This window comes from Mustela lutreola, chromosome X (genome assembly GCF_030435805.1).
Source record: "Mustela lutreola isolate mMusLut2 chromosome X, mMusLut2.pri, whole genome shotgun sequence".
Classification (NCBI taxonomy): Eukaryota; Metazoa; Chordata; class Mammalia; order Carnivora; family Mustelidae; genus Mustela; species Mustela lutreola.
This window is the reverse complement of record NC_081308.1, coordinates 73,883,156-73,908,834: the sequence shown is the minus strand read 5'-3', so window position 1 is coordinate 73,908,834 and position 25,679 is coordinate 73,883,156. Positions and strand designations below refer to the sequence as shown.

At 38.8% G+C, this 25,679-nt stretch overlaps 1 protein-coding gene across 1 annotated transcript; it reads left to right on the top strand.

Annotated features, from left to right (window-relative positions):
* Positions 1-22,768: 22,768 nt before the first annotated feature.
* LOC131821614 (forkhead box protein K2-like) lies at positions 22,769-25,639 on the top strand. The gene has a single exon (XM_059157833.1). It carries the CDS (start codon positions 22,840-22,842, stop codon positions 24,814-24,816), a length of 1,977 nt encoding a protein of 658 aa, XP_059013816.1. The 5' UTR covers positions 22,769-22,839; the 3' UTR covers positions 24,817-25,639.
* The last annotated feature ends 40 nt before the right edge of the window (positions 25,640-25,679 follow it).

The following is a 25,679-nucleotide window of genomic DNA, read 5'->3' as shown; positions in this document are numbered from 1 at the left end:
AAGTGAACAAACATAAAAACCACAAGAGAACAAAAGCCTGAAAAAAAACCAGTTTCCTCAGAGCCCACCCCCTTGAGGGGGGGCGGGAGGACTTAACTCAGGGAACATCATTGACTGAAAACCCACGAGGCAGGCCGCTCCCCCAGAAAACAAACCAAGAAAGAAAGAAAGAAAAAAAAAAGGATGACAAGAGAGCAACCACCACTACTTCATAGGAAAACTTTTATTTTTTAATTGTTCGCACTATTCTGGTTCATTTTTTTTATATAGATAATTTTTTAACCTATTTACCATCACAGTGAGCTGTCCAGTACATCAAATTCCATAATAACCTTCTAACCTGAACTTTTTGATACATACACCTATGTTTTTCTTTTGCATTTCTATTTTTTGAATTTTTTTAAAATTTTAATTTGGTTTAGTCTAGTTCATTCCTTTTTTATTTTTATTTTCTAATATTCATATAGAGTTCAACTTCAAAGTAATCCCCTTTCCCCAAACAATACTACCCCTATAGGTAAACCAATTTTTTAAAAGATTTTATTTATTTATTTGACAGATAGAGATCACAAGGAGGCGGAGAGACAGGCAGAGAGAGAGAGAGAGAGGAGGAAGCAGGCTCCCTGCTGAGCAGAGAGCCCAATGCGGGGCTCGATCCCAGGACCCTGGGATCATGACCTAAGCCGAAGGCAGAGGCTTTAACCCACTGAGCCACCCAGGCACCCCAGTAAACCAATTTTTAATCCTGCTTTATCTTAGGAAAGCTGAGTCCTTTAACAAAGATATCAAGATACACTCAGGAGGAATGAAAACAACCTTTCTAGACCACACTGTGAATTTATAACTGCTCTCCCATCTTTTTCTTCCACCAGTGTTTCTGTGTCTTTGTGTTTGCCCTGATAGTATATAAATCTTACACGTGGGGTTCTTTTTGACGAGGTTCTTCCTTTATTTGAAAAAAAAAATATATATATATATATATAAATATGTAAAAAAAAATATATATATATAAATATATATTTTTTTTTTCAAAAAATATTTTTCTTGTCATATACTTTTATCAGTCTTTTTGTTTGTCTGTTTTTGTTTGTATACTTCATAAATCTTACCTTGGAGCCCATTTGGGCTGAACCTTCTCTTTCATCTTCCCTTTCTTTCCTGTCTCTCTCTCTTTGTTTTCTTTTTCTTTTCTTTTGTCTCTCGTTTGGGTGGGGAATCCTGATTGCTCAGAAGTGTTCCAGGGTGCACCTTGACTGCACCACGGTCAATACATCCAGCTACATCTGTTCAGTCATCTCTCACCAAAATGACTAGGAGGAGGAATGCCCAACAGAGGAAAAATAGAGAGGATGGACCTTCTGCAACAGAGCTAATGGCTATCAACATAGACAATATGTCGGAAAGAGAATTCAGGCTAACAATTATCCAGGCAATATCTAGGTTGGAGAAAGCCATGGATGACCAAACAGAATTGATTAGGGCCGAGCTGAAAGCGATGAGAGATGATGTTCACAATGTTAGGATGGAGCTTAAAGCTACCAAGGCTGAGGTTCACAATGCTCTCAATGAGTTCCAATCTAATCTAAATTCTCTAAAAGCTAGGGTAACTGAGACAGAAGATATAGAATTAGTGATCTGGAGGACAAACAGATGGAGAGAAAGGATCAGGAGGAAGCCTGGAAAAAACAGCTTAGAAGGCATGAAAACAGAATCAGGGAAAGAAATGATGCCATGAAATGTTCCAACATCAGAATTATTGGAATCCCTGAAGGAGAGGAGAAAGAAAGAAGTCTAGAAGATATAGTGGAACAAGTTCTTCATGAAAATTTTCCCAATCTCACGAATGGAACCAGTGTTCATGTACTAGAGGCTGATCGGTATCCACCCAAGATTATACATTCCAAAAAAACATCACGACACCTGATAGTCAAATTGAGAAATCATAATTGTAGGCATAATTTCTTGAAAGCCGTTAGGACAAAGAGGCTCCTTACTTACAGAGGAAAGCCCATCAGAATAATGTCAGACCTGTCCACAGAGACCTGGCAAGCCAGAAAGGGCTGGAAAGATACATTCAGGGCACTAAATGAGAACATGCAGCCAAGAATACTTTATCCAGCAAGACTGACATTCAAAATGGATGGAGAGATAAAGAGTTTCCAAGACTGGTAAGGCTTAAAAGACTACGCAACCACCAAGACGACACTGCAGGAAATATTAAGGGGGGTTCTATAAAAGAGGAAAAATCTTAAGAATAGCATTCAACAGAAATATAGAGACGATCTGCAGAAAGAAAGACTTAAAAGCTAACACTATGTCATTAAAAACGTATCTATCAATAATCACTCTCAATGTGAATGGTCTAGATGCGCCCATAAAATGGCACAGGGTTGCAGATTGGATAACATGACAGGACCCATCCATATGTTGTCTACAAGAGACCCATTTTGAACCTAAAGATACACCCAGACTGAAAGTGAAGGGAAGGAGAAGCATTTTTCATGCCAATGGGCCTCAAAAGAAGGCTGGAGTAGTGATTCTCATATCAGATAAATTAGATTTTAAACTAAAGACTGTAGTCAGGGATACAGAAGACATTACATAATCCTTAAAGGGACTATCCACCAAGATGATCTAACAATTGTAAATGTCTATGCTCCCAATAGGGGTGCAGCCAATTACATAAGAAAACTGTTAATCAAGATAAAGAGTCATATTGATATGAATACACTAATAGTAGGAGATCTTAACATGCCTCTCTCAGAAATAGACAGATCATTGAAGCAGAAAATCAATAAAGAAACAAGAGCATTGAATGACACATTGGACCAGATGGACCTCATAGAGATATACAGAACATTCCACCCTGAAACAACAGAATACTCATTCTTCTCAAGTGCACATGGAACCTTCTCAAGAATAGACCACATACTGGGTCACAAATCAGGACTCAACCGATACCAAAAGACTGAGATTATTCCCTGCATATTCTCAGATCATAATGCCTTGAAGCTGGAGCTCAATCACAAGGAAAAGTTCTGAAGGTACTCAAACATCTGGAAGCTAAAGACCACCTTGTTTAAGACTGCTTGGATCAACCAGGAGATCAAAGAAGAACTGAAACAATTCATGGAAACCAATGAGAATGAAGACACTTTGGTCTAAAACCTATGGGATACAGCAAAGGTGGTCCTAAGGGGAAATACATAGCCATCCAAGCCTCCCTCAAAAAAAAATTGAAAAGTCCAGAATACAGAAGCTGTCTCTACAGCTTAAAGAACTGAAGAATCAACAACAAATCAAACCAACTCCACACGTAAGAAGGGAAATTATCAATATTAGAGCTGAGATCAATGAGGTAGAAACCAGAGATACAGTAGAACGTATCAATGAAATTAGAAGCTTGTTTTTTGAAAGAATCAATAAGATCGATAAACCATTGGCTACACTAATCCAAAAGAAAAGAGAGAAAGCCCAAATTCATAAAATTGTGAATGAAAAGGGAGAGATCACAATGAACACCAAGGAAGTAGAAACAATGATCAGAAGTTATTATCAACAGTTATATGCCAATAAGCTAAGCAACCTAGATGAAATGGATGCATTCCTGGAAAACTATAAGCTCCCAAAATTGAACCAGGAAGAAATCGACAACCTGAATAGACTGATATCTAGTAAAAAGATTGAAGCAGTGAACAAAAGCCTCCCAAAAAACAAGAGCCCAAGACTTGATGGATTCCCTGGGGAATTCTACCAAACTTTCAAAGAAGAAATAACACTTATTCTCCTGAAGCTGTTTCAAAAAATTGAAGCAGAAGGAAAACTTCCAATTTCCACAGAAATTGGAAGAACCACAGAAGAACCACATGGTCCTCTCAGTTGATGCAGAAAAAGCATTTGACAAAATCCAGCATCCATTCCTGATTAAAACGCTTCAAAGTATAAGGATAGAGGGAACATTCCTGAACTTCATCAAATCTATTTAGGAAAGACCCACAGCAAATATCATCCTCAATGGGAAAAAGATTGCAGCCTTCCTGGTCAGATCAGGAACACGAAAACGATGCCCACTCTCACCACTCTTGTTCAACATAGTATTAGAAGTCCTAGCAACAGCAGTCAGACAACAAAGAGAAATAAAAGGTATCCAAATTGTCAATGAAGAAGTCAAACTCTCTCTCTTCGCAGATGACATGATTCTTTATATGGAAAACCCAAAAGACTCCACCCCCAAGCTACTAGAACTCATACAGCAGTTCAGTAACGTGGCAGGATACAAAGTCAATGTGCAGAAATCAGTGGATTTCTTATACACTAACAATGAAAATACAGTAAAGGGAAATTAGAGAATCGATTCCATTTAATATAGCACCAAGAACCATAAGATCCGTGGGAAGAAACCTAACCAAAGAGGTAAAGGGTCTGTACTCGAGGAACTACAGAACACTCGTGAAAGAAATTGAAGAAGGCACAAAAAGATGGAATACCATTCCATGCTCTTGAATCGGAAGAATAAACATTGTTAAAATGTCTATACTGCCTAGCGCATTCTATACTTTTAATGCCATTCCGATCAAAATTCCACCGGTATTCTTCAAAGAGCTGGAGCAAATAATCCAAAAATTTCTATGGACTCAGAAGAGACCCTGAATCACTAAGGAAATGTTGAAAAATGGTAATAAAACTGGGGGCATCACGTTACCTGATTTCAAGCTTTATTACAAAGCTGTGATCACCAAGACAGCATGGTACTGGCATGAAAACAGACACATAGACCAGTGGAACAGAGTAGAGAGCCCAGGTATGGACCCTCAACTCTATGGTCAATAAATCTTCAACAGTACAGGAAAAAATATACAGTGGAAAAAAGACAGTCTCTTCAATAAATGGTGCTGGGAACACCGGACAGCTATATGTAGAAGAATGAAACTCGACCATTCTCTTACACCATACACAAAGATAAACACAAAAATGGATGAAAGACCTCAACATGAGACAGGAATCCATCAGAATCCTAGCGGAGAACATAGGCAGTAAGCTCTTCGATATCAGCCACAGCAACTTCTTTCAGGATATATATCCAAAGGCAAAGGAAACAAAAGCAAAAATAAACTTTTGGGACTTCATCAAAACCAAAAGCTTCTGCACAGCCAAGGAAACAGTCAGGAAAACAAAGAGGGAACCCACGGAATGGGAGAAGATATTTGCAAATGACAGTACAGACAAAAGGTTAATATACAGGATCTATAATGAACTCCTCAAACTCAACACACACAAAACAGACAATCATATCAAAAAATGGGCAGAAGATATAAACTGACACTTCTCCAATGAAGGCATACAAATGGCTATCAGACACATGAAATAATGTTTATCATCACTAGCCCTCAGGGAGATTCAAATTAAAACCACATTGAGATATCACCTTACACCAGTTAGAATGGCCAAAATTAGCAAGACAGGAAACAACATGTGTTGGAGGGGATGTGGAGAAAGGGGAACCCTCTTCCATTGTTGGTGGGAATGCAAGTTGGTGCAGCCTCTTTGGAGAACAATGTGGAGATTCCTCAAGAAATTAAAAATAAACTTCCCTATGACCCTGCAATTGCACTCCTGGGTATTTACCCCAAAGGTACAGATGTAGTGAAAAGAAGGGCCATCTGTACCCCAATGTTTATAGCAGCAATGGCCATGGTCGCCAAACTGTGGAAAGAACCAAGATGCCCTTCAACGGACGAATGGATAAGGAAGATGTGGTCCATATACACTATGGAATATTATGCCTCCATCAGAAAGGATGAATACCCAACTTTTGTAGCAACATGGACGGGACTGGAAGAGATTATGCTGAGTGAAATAAGTCAAGCAGAGAGAGTCAGTTATTATATGGTTTCACTTATTTGTGGAGCATAACAAATAGCATGGAGGACATGGGGAGTTAGAGAGGAGAAGGGAGTTGGGGGAAATTGGTAGGGGAGGTGAATCATGAGAGACTATGGACTCTGGGAAACAATCTGAGGGGTTTGAAGTGGCGGGGATGTGGCAGGTTGGGTACCAGGTGGTGGGTATTACAGAAGGCACAGATTGCATGGAGCACTGGGTGTGGTGCAAAAATAATGAATACTGTTATGCTGAAAATAAAAAAAAAAATGTATCTTGATACAAATGAGAATGGAAACACAATATATTAAACTCCATTGGGTATAGCAAAAGCAGTTCCATGAAGGAATTTTACAGCTACAGTTGTATACTATAAAAAGATCTTGAAAAGACACCTCAGGGGGCCTGGGTGGCTCAATGGGTTAAGCCTCGGGCTTTGGCTCAGGTCATGATCTAAGGGTCCTGAGATTGAGCCCTGCATCAGGCTCTCTGCTCAGTGAGGATCCTGCTTCTACTGCTCTCTCTTTCTGCCTGCCTCTCTGCCTACTTGTGATCTCTATTTCTATTTTTGTGACAAATTTAAGAAAAAAAAAAAGAAAAGGCAACTTCACTTTACACTTCAAGTATCTAGGAGAAGAAGACCAAACTAAGTCAAAGTTATCAAAAGGCAAGAAATAATGAAAACTAATTTTCATTAGGGTAGAGACAAATTAAAGGATAAGAAAACAATAGAAAAGATTAAAAGATCTATGAGATGATCCTTTGAAAAGATATACAAAATTGTGAAGCCATTAGCTAGATTCATGAAGAAAAATGAGAGAAGACCCATATTAATAAGACTGCAAATGAAAGAAAAGACATTACAACTGATCCTCCATAAAAACAAACAAAAAAGAAATGACATAACTTTTAACAGATACACTCAAAAAAATTGTAGAGGCTAAAAAATGAAAAAAAAAATTCAGAAACATAAAATCTACCAAGACTGAATCAGGAAATATATGGAAAATATAATCTCCAAATAATGAGTATGAAGACTGAATCAATAATAAAATATCTCCAAACACAATAAAGCTCTGGACTTACCAGATGTAGAAATGCCAGTTGGCTTTACTGCTAAATTATATCAAATATATATAGAATAATTAACACCAGTCTTTCTCTAACTCTTCCAAAAAAATTAAGGAAAACATCTAAATTCATTTTACGTTCACTAACTACCCACATAGCAATGACAAATGAAAATATTGGAAGACCCCCAAAATATATTTTACTATCCCTGGTGAACCTAAATGCAATATTTTTCAACAAAATATTAACAAACTGAATTTAATAACATTTTAAAGGATTATTTACCATGTCCAAGTAGAATTTATCCCTAGGATGCAAGAATGGTTCAACATATGAAAATAAAAATATGTGATATACTACTTTAATTAATGATAAAAAAGACATGATAATCTCAATGGATGCAGAAAAAACATTTGATAAGTACCTCATCCTTACCTTCCAAAAACTTTCAAAAGCTTATGTTTAGAAGGAACATACTTCCAAGAAATAAAGGTCACAGTGACAGACACAAAACTAAACTCATACTTAGTCACAAAAAGTTGAAAATTTTACCTGTAAAGTCAAGGACAAGACAAACATGCACAGTTCCATCACTCTATTCACTATAGTACTGGAAGTACTAGATGGATCAATCAGGCAATAAAATAAAACAAACGGCCTCAGAATGAGAGTGGGGGATATAAAACTGTCCCTATTTGCAGATAACATGATTTTATATATAGGAAATTCCAAAAACTCCACCACAGACTTGCTATATTTAATCAACAAATTCAGTAAACTTGTAGGACCCCAAATCAACACGTAATAACCAGTGGCAATACAACTATATTTCTGGAAACAAACAAAAAACAAAAACAAAAACAAGTGGTAGAACTTGAGAACGAAGCTGGAGAAAGAGGACCCTAAGCTCAACTTTTTCCGTGAATACAACTAAAGAATACTTGCAACAGAGTAAATTATTCAGAAAATGGCCCAAATACTGGAAGAATAAACTCTACAACTAAATTTAGAGAAGAGGCCACATCAAAACTGGTAGGAAAGGCAGAGAAGTAGTCATGAGCTAAACATATTTGTAGGACTATTTGTGGAGAGTGGGACACCATGGGCACAGAAAGAGGAGAGAAACAGAACCTCACACTGGGCCACCTGCAAGAGCAAGGTGAATCCCCGTAACATTTGGGTTTGAAGACCAAAGGGTCAATTTTTGTGAATTCTTACAAGCAGTGGGACTTAAAACCTGAAATTAAACAAACAAACCAAAAAAAAAAAAAAAAAAAAACCAAACCAAACCAAACCAAAACAAAACAAAACAACAACAACAACAACAAAAAAAATGGCTCAGCTCTGGAAGAGGTAGGAGGGCAAGAGAAAACTGAGTCCCTGCCCATAAACAGAGAGCATAACAAACAGCCCATATGGACACAACATATAAGCAGCAATTTGAAAGGTCCCTGAGGCATTTAGAAACAATTGTTATTTATTCATCTTAGAGGCTGTCCCAAATGAACAGAAATCGCTAGGGACTTCCTCCTCCAGGAAAAAAAAAAAAACAAAACTTTCCCAGAACTCAGCATACACAGGGGCACCTGAAGGACTGGCTATCAAACTTGCTAGCACAGCTGTTCAGCCTCCATATGCTGTATTTTTGGCAAAACACCCCTCCAGACATTGCCCCTGTCCCAGCATTACAAGGCCATTTACATAGTGCTCAAACCTTGCTAGTACTGCCCTCATGCAACATTGTCCCCTGTAATGAGCTTCTACAGGCCTAAAAGGTCTATTCAGTCTCTGTGCTGCATGGGCCCTCCCCTCATACCAATGCATTGTTTCGGTGCTGTCCTTTGGAAGATCGACATTCACCTATGTGCTCTCAGCCAGGGTGATGCTGCAGGCTTGACAGTATACAAGCAGCCCTTACAGTGGTCAGCATGATTCCAAAGTGATTCCTGCCCTGGAGAGAGGGAAATGTATCCAAACACACCAGTCAGACTGCTGTCCCAATAGTGGCCTGGAGGAAAATAACTAGTCTGACTATGGGGCATGACAAACAACAAAATATCTCAAGGGACAACACAGGCAAATCACCTATAACACTTGGTGCTACAGCATCTCTGGCAAAAGTCTGGTCTGATTCAACTCAAGTACAAGGCATTGTAATTGGTTTGTAATGCCACAGGGACCAAACAATGCCCACAAGAGACAAAGAGAATCATTGCAAACAACTGGATTAAAAGGTAAAAGTGGCTCAGTTGCAATAGCAGAGCAAACACATCACACATAGGAGACACCTCTGAAGCATCAGGTTCTCATGAACAGAGGACACTACATGGAAGGGGTACTACAGGACCTCACCTTCATAAGACTGTTATTTCCAGTGCAGGTGATGTAGTTGTCTTTCCTGAAACAGAGAAACAGACACAGAAAGTGAGAGAAAATGAGAAGACAGAGGAATATATCCTGAATGAAAGAACAGGACAAAAACAGAGTAAGAGACCTAAGTGAAATGGTTATAAGTAATAAGACTGATAATGAAATTAAAGTAATGATCATGAAGACACTCACTGGACTTGAAAGGCGAGTGGAAGACATTAGTGAGACCACAGAAAAAGAGATGAGGGTTTAAAAAAAAAGGAACCAATCAGAGATGTAGAATAATGAATAAAATTAAAAATACACTTGATGAAATAAATCAAGCTAGAGGAAGCAGAGGAAGGAATTAATGATCTGGAAGATAAAACAATGGAAATTAGTCATGGTGAGCAAATAAGAGAAAAATTAATTAATGAAAAGCGAAAGTAGACTTAGGAAACTCAGTCACTTCAACAAGTTTAATAATATTTGCATTATAGGAATCCGAGAAAAAGAAGAAAGAGAAGAGGGGACAGAAAATTTATTTGAAGAAATAATATCTGAGAACTTGCCTAATATGGGAAAGGAAACAATTATCCAGATCAAGAACGCACAGACAGCTGCCCAACAAAATCAACCTAAGGAGGTCCACACCAAATAACACTGTAAATAAAGTGCAAAATGTAGTGATAAGAATAAAAATTTAAAGTGGCAAGGGAAAAGAAGACATGCAAGGGTAACCATAAGGCTATCAACAGAATTTTCAACAGAAACTTTGTAGACCAGAAGAGAATGGCACGTGCTGAAAGGGAAATTCTTTTCCTTTTTCCCAAGAATACCCTATCCAGGAAACTTACCATTCAGAATAGAAGGGGGAGATAGAGGTTCTGAGAGAAAAACAGATACAACAAAACAAAACTTAAAGAGGTCGTGACCACTAAACAATCCTAGCAAAAAGTATCATATGATCTCCCTGATATGAGGAAGTGGTGATGCAACATGGAGGCTTAAGTGCGTAGAAGAATAAATGAAACAAGATGGGATTGGGAGGGAGACAAACCATAAGTGACTCTTAATCTCACAAAACAAACTGAGGGTTGCCGGGGGGAGGGGGTTGGGGAGAAGGGGGTGGGATTATGGACATTGGGGAGGGTATGTGATTTGGTGAGTGCTGTGAAGTGTGTAAACCTGGTGATTCACAGACCTGGGGATAAAAATATATGTATATAAAAAATATATGTTTATAAAAAATAAAAAATAAAAAAAAAAAAAAAAAAAAAAAAAAAAAAAAAAGTATTAAACTGGATGATTTGATGGATGGGAAAGACAATAAATGATAGTATAAAACAAGAGTGTAACTGCAGAAATCAGTCAAAGGATTCACAGAATAAAAGGATATAAAAGACAGCACCATATACTAAAAACATGGGGAGGGGAGAGGAGTAAGGAATGGCTTCAAACTTAAGCAACCAACATAACATAAATTGCTATATACAAAAAATGTTAATAGAAACCTAATGATAATCACAAATAAAAACCGCTAATAGGTATGCAATGAATGAAGAGAAAATAATCTAAGTATATCAGTAGAGAAATCCAGCAAACCATGAAAGAGAGCAAAAGAAGAAAGGATCAGAGAAAAACTATAGAAACAACAAAATAAGTGATACAGTAGCAATGAATACACACACACACACACACACACACACACACACAGAATTACTTTGACTATAAATAGACTAAACAATCTAATCAAAAGACACAGTATGACAGAGTGGGGAAAAAAAAAAGACCCATCTATATGCTACCTACAAAAGACCACTTTAGGCCTAAGGACACCTGCACATTGAAAATGAGGGAAGGGGGTGCCTGGGTGGCTCAGTGGGTTAAAGACTCTGCCTTCGACTTGGGTCATGAACCCAGGGTCCTGGGATCAACCCACACATTGGGCTCCCTGCTCAGCAGGAAGCCTGCTTCCTCCTCTCTCTCTGCCTGTTTCTCTGCCTACTTGTGATCTCTGTCTGTCATATAAATAAATAAAATCTTAAAAAAAAAAGAAAATGAGAGAAGGGAGAAACTTTTGCCATGCAAATGGCTGTTAAAAAACAAATCCAATGTAGTGATATTTATATTGGACAAAATCAACTTTAAAACAAAGTCCATAAAAAGAAACAAAGAAGGACACTATATAATAATAAAAGGGGACAATCCAACATGAAAATATCACAATTGTAAATATGTATGCACTGAAGATAAGAATCCAAATACATAAAACAGTGAATAAGAAAAAGGAACTAATTAATAATAATGCAATAGTAGTAGGGGACTTTAAATTCACACTACATCAATGGACAGATCACCTAAGCAGAAAATCAACAAGGAAACAGTTGCTTTAAATGACACACTGGACCAGATGGATTTAACAGATATATTCAGAATATTCCATCCTAAAACAGGAGAATACACATTCTTTGAAAGTGGACATGGAACATCCCTTAGAATAGATCACATATTACCACACGACCCACTACCAGATATTTTACCCAAAGAATATGAAAACACTAATTCAAAAAGATATATGCACCCCTATGTTTACTGCAGCACTATTTACAATAGCTAAATTATGGAAGCAGCCCAAGTGTCCATCTATAGATGAGTGGATAAAAAAAGCAATGGGGTGTGTGTGTGTGTGTGTGTGCCATAAAGAATGAAATCTTGTCATTTGTAACAATCTGAATCAATCTAGAGGGTGTAATGCTAAGTGAAGTAAGTCAGAGGAAGACAAATACCATATTATTTCACTCATATGTGGAATTTAAGAAATAAAGAAAAAAGAGAAACAAAACAAAACAAAAAGAATAGATCACATATTAGACCACAAAACAAGTCTCAATAAATTAAAAAAGATTGAAGGATTGAAGTCATACCATGCACTTTTCCTGACCCCAAAAATATGAAATTAGAAATCAACCACAAGAAAAAAATCTATAAGGACCACAAATACATGTACATTAAATAACATACTACTAAAAAATGAATGGGTCAATAAGAAATCAGAGAAGAAATAGAAGATTACATGGAAACAAAGGAAAATGAAAACACAATAGTCAAAAATGTTTGGTATATAGTAAAAGTGGTTCTAAGAGGAAAGTTTATAATACAGACTTAACTCAAGAAGCAAAAAAAATCACAAATAAATAACCAAACCTTACTCCTAAAGGAGCTAGAAAATGAAGGACAGGCAAAAACCAAACCCAGTAGGAGAAAGGGAATAATAACCATTAGAACAGAAATAAACAATATATAAAAACTAAAAAAGAGGAAAAAAAAGAAGAGATCAATGAAGCCAGGAGCTAGTTCATTGAAAAGAACAAGAAAACTGAAATCAAATTTAGCCAGATTTATCAAAAGAGAGAGAGGAAGAACGAGAGAGAAAGGACTCAAATAAACCAAAAAAAAAAAAAAAAAAAAAAAAAAAAAAAAAAAAAAAGAGAAGAAAGAGGAAAAATAACAACTGGCTCCACAGAAATACAAAGGATTGTAGGAGAATATTATGAAGTAGTGCATGGCAACAATTGAACAACCTGAAATAAAAGGATAAATTCCTAAACATATAATCTCCCAAAACTCAATCGGGAAGAAATAGAAATTTGAACAGTCCAATGACCAATAATAAAATTGAATCATAATTCTAAAAACACCCAACAAACAAAAGTCCAGGACAAGGTGGCTTCACAAACAAAATATTTCAACAAAATATTAGCAAAGTGAATCCAACAATACATTAATAAATATTCACCACAGTCACATGGGATTTATTCCTGATTGCAAGATGATTCAATATTTGAAAATGAATCAATGTGAGGCATCACATTAACAAGAAAAAGGATAAGAACCATATTATCGTTTCAATAGATGCAGAAGAAGCATTTGCCAAAGTATAACATTCATTCATGATAAAATTTTTTAATGAATTTAGAGAAAATATACCTCAACACATTAAAGATCATATATAATGAACACACAGCTATTATCATATTCAATGGAGAAAATCTGAGAGCCTTTATCCTAAAGTTAGGAAAAGGACAGATATATCCTCTCTCACTAATATTATTCAACACAGTACTGGAAGTCCTAGTCACAGCAATCATATTAGAAAAAAGAATAAATGGCATTCAAATTAGAAAGAAAGTAGTAAAACTTTCACTATGTTAAAATGACAGGACTATATATAGAAAACCCTTAAGACTCCACTAAGAAACTATCGGAACTGATAAATGAAGTCAATACAAAATAAATTTGCAGAAATCTTTTGCATTTTTGAACACTAATAATGAAGCATCAGAAAGATAGATTAAGAAATCAATCACATTTACAATTTCACCAAAGATACTTAGAAATAAACTTAACCAATGAGGTGAAACACCTGTACTTTGAAAACTAGAACACTGAAGAAAGTGAAGATGACACAAACAAGATATTCTATACTCATGGTTTGGGAGAACAAATATCATTAAACTTCCAAATTACCCAAATCAATTTACACATTTAATACAATTACTTTCAAAGTACCAATAGCATTTTTCACAGAACTGGAACAAACTATTCTAAAATTTATATGGAACCACAAATATCTTGAATAGCCAAATCAATCTTGCAAAAGAAAAACAAAGCTGAAGTGTCCAAATTTCAGATTTTAGATAGTTGTAGTAATCAAAACAATATGGGACTAGCATGAAAATAGACATATAGGTCAATGGAACAGGATAGAAAGTCCAGATAAAACCCATGATTATATGGTCAAATAATCATTAAGCAAGGTGGAAAGAAAATGCAATGGAGAAAACACAGTCACTTCAAGAAATGTTGTTGGGTAAACTGGATAGCTGTATGAAAAAATAAAAGAAGAACCTGTACTACTTTTTACACCATTCTAAAAATAAACTAAACATAAATTGAGGATTGAAACGTGATATATGAGGGTGCCTGGGTGGCTCAGTGGGTTAAGCCGCTGCCTTCGACTCAGGTCATGATCTCAGGGTCCTGGGATCGAGTCCCGCATTGGGCTCTCTGTTCATCAGGGAGCCTGCTTCCCTCTCTCTCTGCCTTCCCTCTGTCTACTTGTGATCTCTTTCTATCAAATAAACAAATAAAATTAAAAAAAATAAATGTGATATATGAAACCATAAAAATCCTAGAAGAGAGTACAGGCAGTAATTTCTCTGACAATTGGTAATAGATAGCAACATTTTTCTAGATGTTTCCTGAGCAAGGGGAAAAATACAAAAATAAACTATTAGGACTTCATCAAATTAAAAATCTTCTGTACAGCAAAGGAAACAAGAAACAAAATGAAAAGACAGCATACTGAATGTGATATTTTTGAAAATACATCAAATAAAGGGTCAATATCTAAAATATATAAAGAACTTTTACAACTGGAAAACAGTATAAAGGTTCCTCAAAAAGTTAAAAATAAAACTACCCTATGATTCATAAATTGCACTATTACATATTTACTCAAAGAATACAAAAATACTAATTCAAAGTGATAACATGCACCCCAATATTTATAGCAGCATTATCTACAATAGCAAAATTATGGAGACAGCCCAAGTATTCACCATCGAGGAAAAGATAAAGAAGATGTGATATATGTATATATATATATATATATGCACATGTATATACACATGTATATGTATACGTTTATACACACACATGCATATGCTGCAGCAATACAGAAGATATGCCATATATATAGTAGTAATCAAAGCAGCTTGGGGATGGCATAAAAATGGATACATAGATCAATGGAACAGGACAGTCCAGATATAAATGCATGATTTGTGCGTGTGTGTGTGTGTGTGCATATAACATATATATATATAATATATTCATTTATTACTTATATTACTCAGCCTTAAAAAAAGGAATGAAATCTTATTGTTTGCAATGATGTGGATAGAGTTAGAAAGTATTGTACTAAGTGAGTTAGAGAGAAAGAAATACCATATGATTTCACTCATATGTGGAGTTTCAGAAACAAAACAATTAAGGAAAGGGAAATAAAAAGAGAGACAGAGGCAAACCAAGAAACAGTTAATTATAAAGAACAAACTGATGGTTACCAGAAGGCAGGTGGGGGTGGGTGGGGGAGTGAGTTAAATAAGTGATGGGGATTAAGAAGTACACTTATGATGAACACCAGATGTTGTATGAAAATGTTGAATCGCTATATTGTACACCTGAAACTAATATTACACTCTTTGTTAACTGAAATTTAAATAAAAACTTTAAAAAAGTAAAAAATGAACTCATAAAATTAAAACAAATAGTCCAATTGTATATGGAAAGAAATCATGAACAGAACCTACAGAAGGACAGCAGACACATGAAAAGATCCTCAACATCAATCATCATGAGGGAAATACAAATCAAAACCACAATGAGATTGTACATCACACATGTCAGAATGGCTAAAATCAAAACACAAGAAACAAGTGTTGGGGAGGAGGTGGCAATAAATGAACACCTATTTATGTACTGTTGGTGGGAATGAAAACTGGTGCAGCCACTGTGGAAGACAGCATGGAGTTTCCTTAAAAAATTAAAAATAGAACTATCCTATGATTCAGTAATCACACTACTGGGTATTTATCCAAAGAATATGAAAATAGTAATTTGAAGGGATATATGCACCCCTGTGTTTATTTCAGTGTTATTTATATTAACCAAATTACAAAAGCAGCCAAACTGTCCATGGATAGGTGCATGGATAAAAAGTGGTTTAGATATTCAATGGAGTATTAGTCAGCTATAAAAATGATGAGACCATGTCATATGCAACAACACAGATGGATCTATATAGTTTAATATTAAGGGAAATAAGTCATTCAGTGAAAGACAAATACCATATGATTTTATGTAAATGTGGAATTTAAGAAACAAATCACACAGGATGCCTGGTGGCCAGTTAACCTGGTCAGTTAAGCTGCTGCCTTCAGCTCAGGTCATGATCCCAGGGTCCTGGGATTGAGTCCCGCATTGGGCTCCTTGCTCAGCGGGGAGCCTGCTTCTCTCTCTCTGCTTCTGCCTGCCATTCTGCCTGCTTGTGTTCTCTCTCTCACAAGTAAATAAATAAATCTTAAAAAAAAAGAAGAAAGAAACAGGGGAACCTGGGTGGCTCAGTGGGTTAAGCCTCTGCCTTTGGCTCAGGTCCTGATCTCAGGGTCCTGGGATCGAGCCCCATATCAGGTTCTCTGCTTAGCGGGGAGCCTGCTTCCCCATCTATTTCTGCCTGCCTTTCTGCCTACTTGTGAGCTCTCTCTCTGTCAAATAAATAAATAAATAAATAAATAAAATTTTAAAAAGAAAGAAAAAAATCACACAAAGAAAAAAGAGACAAACCAAGCAAAGCAGATTGTTAGTACATCAAACATATTGATGGTTACCAGAGGGGAGGTGGGTGGGTGTGCCTGGGTGAAACAGTCGAAGAGAAGTAAGTGTACATTTCTAATGAGCACTTAGTAATGTATAGAATTGCTGTATAACTCTATTGTACAGCTAGAGTTGTACACCTAGAATCTAGCAGTATATGTTAACTATTCTGGAATTAAAAAAAAATAAGAGTAACTAGCATATAAAAAACCTAGCCTTAGAATTCTCCCAAATTACAGGGGAGCTGTTTGAACGTTCTCTGCTTGGAGGGGCTGGTGGACACACTTTTGCTGCCCATCCATGTTGAATTGCAGACCCATGCAGGTTTTAGGTGCCTAACCTATATGCTGCCTCAGTGATCTCCAGGCCCTTATGCCACACTAGTCCTAGTTGTCCCACAAATTTTCCCACATGGTTGTGCACACTAGGTCACTCTTACTTGTGCTCATTACACCTCCAGCATTTACATCAAAATGACACAGACACAAAGCACTCCAGAATATTTTAGGCCCACATCACTATGTCTTCAGATAGTTTGCTAATACATTTCTGGTACAGAGCATGTTGGAACATCCTGGCTTATATCTGCTTCAGATCCAACCACCCTGCCAAAATGCCACCTTCAAAGATTGCCCCAGAATACCCCTTCTTGCACTCTACTCATCTCCAGTGACCCAGCCAGGGCACTTACTATGTTATGTACCTCAGAACACACTGGCTTGCAACAAAATCAGTTTCAGCTTTCCTATCAGGTCATTCATAATGTGGAGAACACTGGGGCAAGCCAACTTGCAACCATTTCAGCTTCAGCTGATATGCTAGTGAACATTTTACATAGAGAGCCCAAATACCACACCCACCCATATCCATTGTAGCTTTAGTTATCCCACCAGAGGACCTCTTTTTGGAGGAGGTCTGTACACTTGCTCAGATCCAGCCACTCCACCATTGAGCTCTCTGTACAGAGCCCTGAAACACCCTAGTTTACAGCCATTCTGTTTATCTATTTTGTCAAGGTATTTTCTGTGAGTAGAAATCCAGGCTCCCCATCTTGTACCCACTTTAGTTTCAACTATTCTGCCAGGTTGCCCTCTGTACAGGGAGTCCAGAAACTTCCTTGTTCATACACAATCACACTCATTTCCATGACTCATGTCAAGGTACTCCCCAAATAAAGAACACCAAAACATCCTAGATTATACCAAAGTCAGCTTTAGCTACCCTGCCAAATTGCCTTCTGCATGTAGAGCCTCTGGACACCCTGGCTTCCAGGTACTTTAGCCTTAGCAGTCCTGCCAGGGAAACTTTTGCATAGAAAGCCAAACACCACAAAAAATTATTTCCACTTCATGTTTAGCTTTCTTCCAGGGCATCCAGTGAGTAGAAGTTCCTGGGGCCCCAGGCCACACCAGCCACAGTTACAACCAGCCAGAATAAAATCACCAAGAACACACTGTCAACATAGAGGATACCATACCCAAGACAACTTCATCAAAATTAAAAGAAGTAGCTGTTCTACCTAATCCATAGAAACAAACACAGAAAGTCAATAAAAATGGAGAGACAGTGGGATATGCTCCAAAATAAGAACTAAGAAAATATATCAAAATATATCAAAAAAATTAAAAAAATCAAAAATATATTTATATATTTTATAAATCAAAATATAGCAAATATATAAAAATATATAAAAATATATCAAATATATATCAAAATATTTATCTATCCATCTATATATATAAAATAACTAAATGAGGATATAAGCAAAGTTCCTAATAACAATTTACATTAATTATTGCAGTGATGCTCACTGGACTGGAAAGAATGGTGGAATAACTCAATAAGACCTTCAGAAAAGAGACAGACAATATTTATAAAAGAACCAATAATGTTGAAGAATACAGTAACTTAAACAAAAATACACTGGAGGGAATCAACTCAGAATATACAAGTGAATATGGACCACATCTTCCCTATCCATTCGTCTGTTGAAGGGCATCTTGGTTCTTTCCATAGTTTGGCGACCGTGGCCATTGCTGCTATAAACATTGGGGTTCAGATGGCCCTTCTTTTCATGACATCTTATCTTTGGGGTAAATACCCAGGAGTGCAATTGCAGGGCCACAGGGAGGTTCTATTTTTAATTTCTGGAGGAATCTCCACGCTGTTCTCCAAAGAGGCTGCACCAACTTGCATTCCCACCAACAGTGTAAGAGGGTTCCCCTTTCTCCACATCCTCTCCAACACATGTTGTTTCCCATTTTGTTAATTTTGGCCATTCTAACTGGTGTAAGGTGATATCTCAATGTGGTTTTAATTTGAATCTCCCTGAGGGCTAATGATGATGAACATTTTTTCATGTGTCTGATAGCCATTTCTATGTCTTGATTGGAGAAATGTCTGTTCATATCTTCTTCTCATCTTTTTATATGTTTGCCTGTTTCGTGTGTGTTGAGTTTGAGGAGTTCATTATAGATCCTGGATATCAACCTTTTGTCTGTACTGTCATTTGCAAATATCTTCTCCCATTCCGTGGGTTGCCCCTTTGTTTTCTTGACTGTTTCCTTTGCTGTGCAGATGCTTTTGATTTTGATGAAGTCCCAAACGTTTATTTTCGCTTTTGTTTCCTTTGCCTTTGGAGACATATCTTGAAAGAAGTTGCTGTGGCTGATATCAAAGAGCTTACTGCCTATGTTCTCCTCTAGGATTCTGATGGATTCCTGTCTCACATTGAGCAGAGAGAGTCAATTATCATATGGTTTCACTTATTTGTGGAGCATAACAAATATCATGGAGGACAAGGGGTGTTAGAGAGGAGAAGGGAGTTGGGGTAAATTGGAAGGGGAGGTGAATCATGAGAGACTATGGACTCTGAAAAAACAATCTGAGGGGTTTGAAGTGGCAGGGGTGTGGGAGGCTGGTGTACCAGGTGGTGGGTATTATAGAGGGCATGGATTGCATGGAGCACTGGGCATGGTGAAAAAATAATGAATACTGTTTTTCTGAAAATAAATAAATTGAAAAAAAAAAGAATATACAAGTGATCCAGAAGACAAGGTAACAATAAAGTGCTGAAGCTGAACAGCAACAATAACAAGAAAGTTAAATGATGACAGGTTAAGGGATCTCATGGACAGCATCAAGTGAATAAGCATTTGCATTTTTATTTTGAGTTTCCCAGAAGAAGAAGAGACAGAAAAGTACAAAACACTTATTTGAAGAAATAACTGAAAACTCAAGGAAGACCATGTGATGACACATAATTAAAATGTCAAAGTTTAAAGATGAATAGATAATTTTAAAAGTAGCATGAGAGAAGCAAAACATTACCTACAAGGAAAACCCTTAATACTACCAGAGGATTTTCCAGCAGAAAATTTACAAGCCAGAAGATAGTGGCATGGCATATTCAAAGTGCTGATAGGAAAAACTCTACAATCAGAAATATTCTACCTGTAAGGTTATCATTTAGATATGAAAGAGAGATAAAAAGCTTCCCAGAAAAACACTAATTGTAAGTGTTTATCACTTCTAAACCAGCCTTACAAGAGATGTTAAAGGGACTTACTAAGTGGAAATTAAATGGTCATTATTGGAGAAAAGAAAACTATGAACAAAATGTTGTTAAAATATGACAGCATATATATAGAACATGAAGGAGGGAGTAAAAAAAATTCTTAGGGATGTGATTGTACTTAAATTATCAGCTTAATATGGACTGCTATATACTTAGGATGTTATATATGAACCTTATTGTAACCACAAATCAAAATATATAATAGAAATGCAAAAAAAAGAGAAAGCGAAACATAACACCACAGAAACTCATCAATCACAAAGAACAAGATGAAAAAAGGAAGAGAGAGCAACTGCAAAAATGACCAGAAAACAGTTAACAAAATGGCATTAAGTACATACTGATTGATAACTATTTTAAATATAAGTGGCCTAAATGTTCCAATCCCAAGACATAGGTTGTCAAAATGGATAAAACAATGAGACCAATGTATATGCTGCCTGTAAGAGACTCATCACACATCCAAAGACACATACAGACTAAAAGTGAATCTGTGGAAAATCATATACCATGAATATTGAAATGAAGGAAAAGCCAAGGTAACAATACTTATACCAGAAAAAATAAACCTTAAAACGAAGACTGCAAGATGAGACAAATGAAGGCATCACATATTGACAAAGGGATCAAACAAAAAGATAAAATAATTTTAAGTCTCTACACACTGAACTATGATGCACCTAAATACATAAAGCAAATATTAATGGACATAAAAAAGACATTGATGGTAATACAATAATGGTGGGGGACTTAAAGGTTTCGTATACATCAATGGATAGGTGATCAAGGAAGGAAGTCAATAAAGAAACAGTGTCTGAATTACAAACTAACCAGATGGACATACCAGATATATATGGAACATTCCATCCAACATGAACAGAATACACATTACTTTCAAGTGCGTGTGGAAAATTATACAGGCTAGATCACATGTTAGGCCACAAAATAAGTCTTAATAAATTTAAGAAAATTGAATTCACATCACGCCTCTATTTCAATCCCACTGGTATGAAATCAGAAATCAATCACAAGAAAAAAAAATTGGAAAAAACCCCACAAAAACACAGAGGTTAGACAACATGACACTAAACAACCAATGGCTCATGAAGCAACCAAAGAAAAAATAATAAAAAAAATACAAGAAGCCAAGTGAAAATAAAAACACAATGATCTAAATAATTGGATTGCAGCAAAATCAGCTCTAAGAGGGAAATAGCAGTACAGGCTTACCTTAAGAAACAAGAAAAATATGAAATAATCAATCTTCAATCTTCACATAAATGGCATAGGAAAAATAGAACAAACAAAGCCCAAGGTGAGTAAGAAGTAAATAATAAAGATCAAAGCAGATATAAATAACATAAAGACAAAAGAAAAGACAAAAAAAATCAAGGCCAAAAGCTGATTCTTTGAAAAGATAAACAAAATTAATAAACTTTTAGCTAGACTCATCAAGAAAAAAAAAAAAGGACCTGAAAAATAAAATCAGAAATAAAAGGGAATAAGTAACAACTGAAACTACAGAAATACAAAGGAATATAAAACAATACTACAAAAAATTAAATGCCAACAAATTGCACAACCTAGAAGAAATTAGTGGATTTCTAGAAAGGTACAATCTTTTGACACTGAATCAAGAAAAATAGAAAATTTCAACAGACAAATTACTAGTAATGAAGTTAAAACAACAATCATAAAACAACCAAAAAAGTAAAAATAAAAGTCCAGGACCAGATGGATCCACAAGTGATTTCTGCCAAACATTTAAGGAAGAGTTAATACCTATTCACCCCAATATATTCCAAAAAACAAAACAAAACAAAAGAAATGAGCCTCCAAATGCATTTTATGTATCCAACATTAACCTGTACTAAAACTAGATTAAAGACATGATTTAAAAATCCCACTATGAGCCAATATCTCTGATGGACATAGATCCAAAACTACTCACTAAAATATTAACAAACCAGATTCAACAATACACTAAAGGAATTATATATCATGATGCAGTGGGATTTATTCTGGGTGCACAAGGATGATGTGATTATTGCAAATTAATCAATCTGATATATCAGATTAGCAAAACAAAGGATTAAAAACATATCATTTATCAATAATTGTAAAAATACCATTTAAAAAAGTATAGGATCCATTCATGATAAAAGTTCTCAACTCTGTGGATATAAAGAGACCATGCCTCAACATAATTAAAACCATGTATGAAAATCCCACAGCTAACATTATACTCAACGGTAAAAATACTGAGAGTTTTTCCTTTAAGATCAGGAAAATGACAAAGATGTTCACTTTCACTATTTCTTTTCAGCATAGTACTGGAAGTCCTACAGACAGAAATCAGATAAGAAATAGAAATAAAAGCACTCATATTGGTGAAAGATAAGTTAAATCACAACTCTTCTCGCCGCCGCTCGTCGCTCGCCGGCCGGCGGCCTCGCGCGGCCCTCAGCTCCGTGGCGGCGGCGGCGGCGGCGGCGGAAGGCGGCCCGGGCCCTCGCAGGCCCATGGCGGCGGCCGCGGCGCTCCCGGGCGCAGGCGGGCCTCCCGCGGGCGACGGGGCCGGGGGCGGCGGGGGCGCGGGCGGCGGGTCCCCGCCGGGCGGCTGGGCCGTGGCGCGCCTCGAGGGCCGCGAGTTCGAGTACCTGATGAAGAAGCGCTCGGTGACCATCGGGCGCAACTCGTCGCAGGGCTCGGTGGACGTGAGCATGGGCCACTCCAGCTTCATCTCGCGGCGCCACCTCGAGATCTTCACGCCCCCGGGCGGCGGCGGCCATGGCGGGGCGGCCCCGGAGCCGTCGGCGCAGCCCGGGCCCGACGCGGGCGGCGACTTCTACCTGCGCTGCCTCGGCAAGAACGGCGTGTTCGTGGACGGCGTGTTCCAGAGGCGCGGGGCGCCGCCGCTGCAGCTGCCGCGCGTGTGCACGTTTAGGTTCCCGAGCACGAACATCAAGATCACGTTCACTGCCCTGTCCAGTGAGAAGAGGGAGAAGCAGGAGGCTCCTGAGTCCCCAGTGAAGCCTGTGCAGGCCCACATCTCGCCCCTGACCATCAACATTCCAGACACCATGGCCCACCTCATCAGTCCCCTTCCCTCCCCGACGGGAACCATCAGTGCTGCAAACTCCTGCCCATCGAGTTCCCGGGGAGCAGGGTCTTCTGGGTACAAAATGGGCCGTGTGATACCAGCTGACCTCAATTTAATGGCCGACAACTCGCAGCCAGAAAATGAAAAAGAAGCTTCTGGTGGAGACAGCCCAAAGGATGATTCAAAGCCACCTTATTCCTATGCACAATTAATCGTACAAGCAATTACGATGGCTCCTGATAAGCAACTTACTCTAAATGGAATTTATACTCACATCACTAAAAATTATCCATACTACAGGACAGCGGACAAGAGCTGGCAGAATTCAATTCGCCACAATCTCTCTCTGAATCGTTATTTCATCAAAGTACCACGTTCCCAGGAAGAACCAGGCAAAGGCTCATTCTGGAGGATAGATCCTGCTTCTGAAAGCAAATTAATAGAGCAGGCTTTTAGGAAAAGACGGCCTAGGGGCGTGCCTTGCTTTAGAACCCCTCTGGGACCGCTCTCCTCTAGAAGTGCCCCAGCCTCTCCCAATCACGCTGGAGTGCTGTCTGCCCACTCCAGTGGTGCCCAGACCCCCGAGAGCCTGTCGAGGGAAGGTTCGCCAGCACCCCTGGAGCCTGAGCCCAGCGCCTCACAGCCCAAACTGGCCGTCATCCAGGAGGCACGGTTTGCCCAGAGTGCACCAGGCTCACCTCTGTCTAGTCAGCCTGTTCTGATCGCCGTGCAGCGGCAGCTGCCGCCGACGATCAAGCCCGTCACCTACACGGTCGCCGCTCCCGTGACCACCTCGACCGCCCAGCAGCCTGTTGTGCAGACTGTGCACGTTGTCCACCAGATCCCTGCAGTGTCCGTCACCAGCGTGGCCGGCCTGGCCCCGGCGAGCACGTACACGGTCGCTGGCCAGGCCGTGGTCGCTCAGGCAGCCGTGCTAGCCCCTCCTAAGGCAGAGCCACAAGAGAACGGCGATCACAAGGAAGTCAAAGTGAAAGTGGAACCTATTCCTGCGATTAGCCACGCCGCGCTGGGTGCTGCCAGCCGGATCATTCAGACGCCACAGACCACGCCTGTCCAGACGGTCACCATAGTGCAGCAGGCGTCTCTGGGGCAGCACCAGCTGCCAATAAAAACTGTAACACAAAATGGGACTCACGTGGTGCCAGTCCCCGCCGCCGTCCATGGCCAGGTGAACAATGCGGTGGCAAGTCCCCTGCACATGCTGGCCACGCATGCGTCGGCGTCGGCGTCCCTGCCCACCAAGCGCCAGAATGGCGACCAGACGGAGCCGCCGGAGCGGAAGCGGGTCAAGACGGAAGACGGCGAGAGCATCGTCCTCGCCCTGAGCGTGGACGCGCCGCCGGCCGCCGGCAGGGAGAAGGGCGTCCAAAACTAGCGGCTGGGACGGCTTTGCTTACTTGAGTATCAACTCTGTGGTGCCAAAAGGAGACACTGCCTCTCACCGACACTTGGAGCGCGCGGTCTCGGTGGGTAGAGGGCCCTGCGGTTGGACTTCACCTCAGCACTGAAAACCCGAAACCCAGGTGGCCTTAAAACTCCTAAAAGACAGAAGTCACACCTGAACAAAACCACGTGCAACAAAACCTGCTTCCGGCGGCGTCTCCCCACCCCGAGCTCAGCGTGTCCCTCCACAGCGGAGCTGCCGGCACAGGGCGGGGACTGTCCCTGCCACCCTCCCAGGACCCTTGGGGCCGGCACTGGTAGATGAGACAGTATTTTGTTGTTCACATGTGGAATTAGAATATTTTGAGGTGTCCTTTCTTTACAAAATAACGGGGTCTTTGACATTTCCGATCGCTCCATTTCTACTCTGGAAACTTTGGAATCACACAGGACCTTCCGGGTCGATTTCTTTGGGGAAAAGAAACAATGTAGTTTTGTTTTCGTTGTTTGTTTTCAGCCTATGGAATGATTTCCTTTTTTCTGTCCTGCTACCGTTCAGCCGGAGCCGCAGGATGACGTCTGCGGGTTTTTCCGTGGTAGAGCAAGTGCCGGCTGCATCTAGGACGGATGGACAGACAGGCTAGACAGACGGACGCCCACTCTGGGCCGCATGTTAACCATGACTGAAAGAACTGGTGGACTCACAGAGCTGCACTTAACTGGGTCTCTTTCCTGCTACTTTCTGTTGTTTGTTCCTTTGTGTTGACTTTGTCCCTGGCATAATTTTTCCACTCTAAGTAAAACAAACCTCCTAAGTGTTGTGTGTGTTTAAAATGACAGAACTGTTCCTCCTTC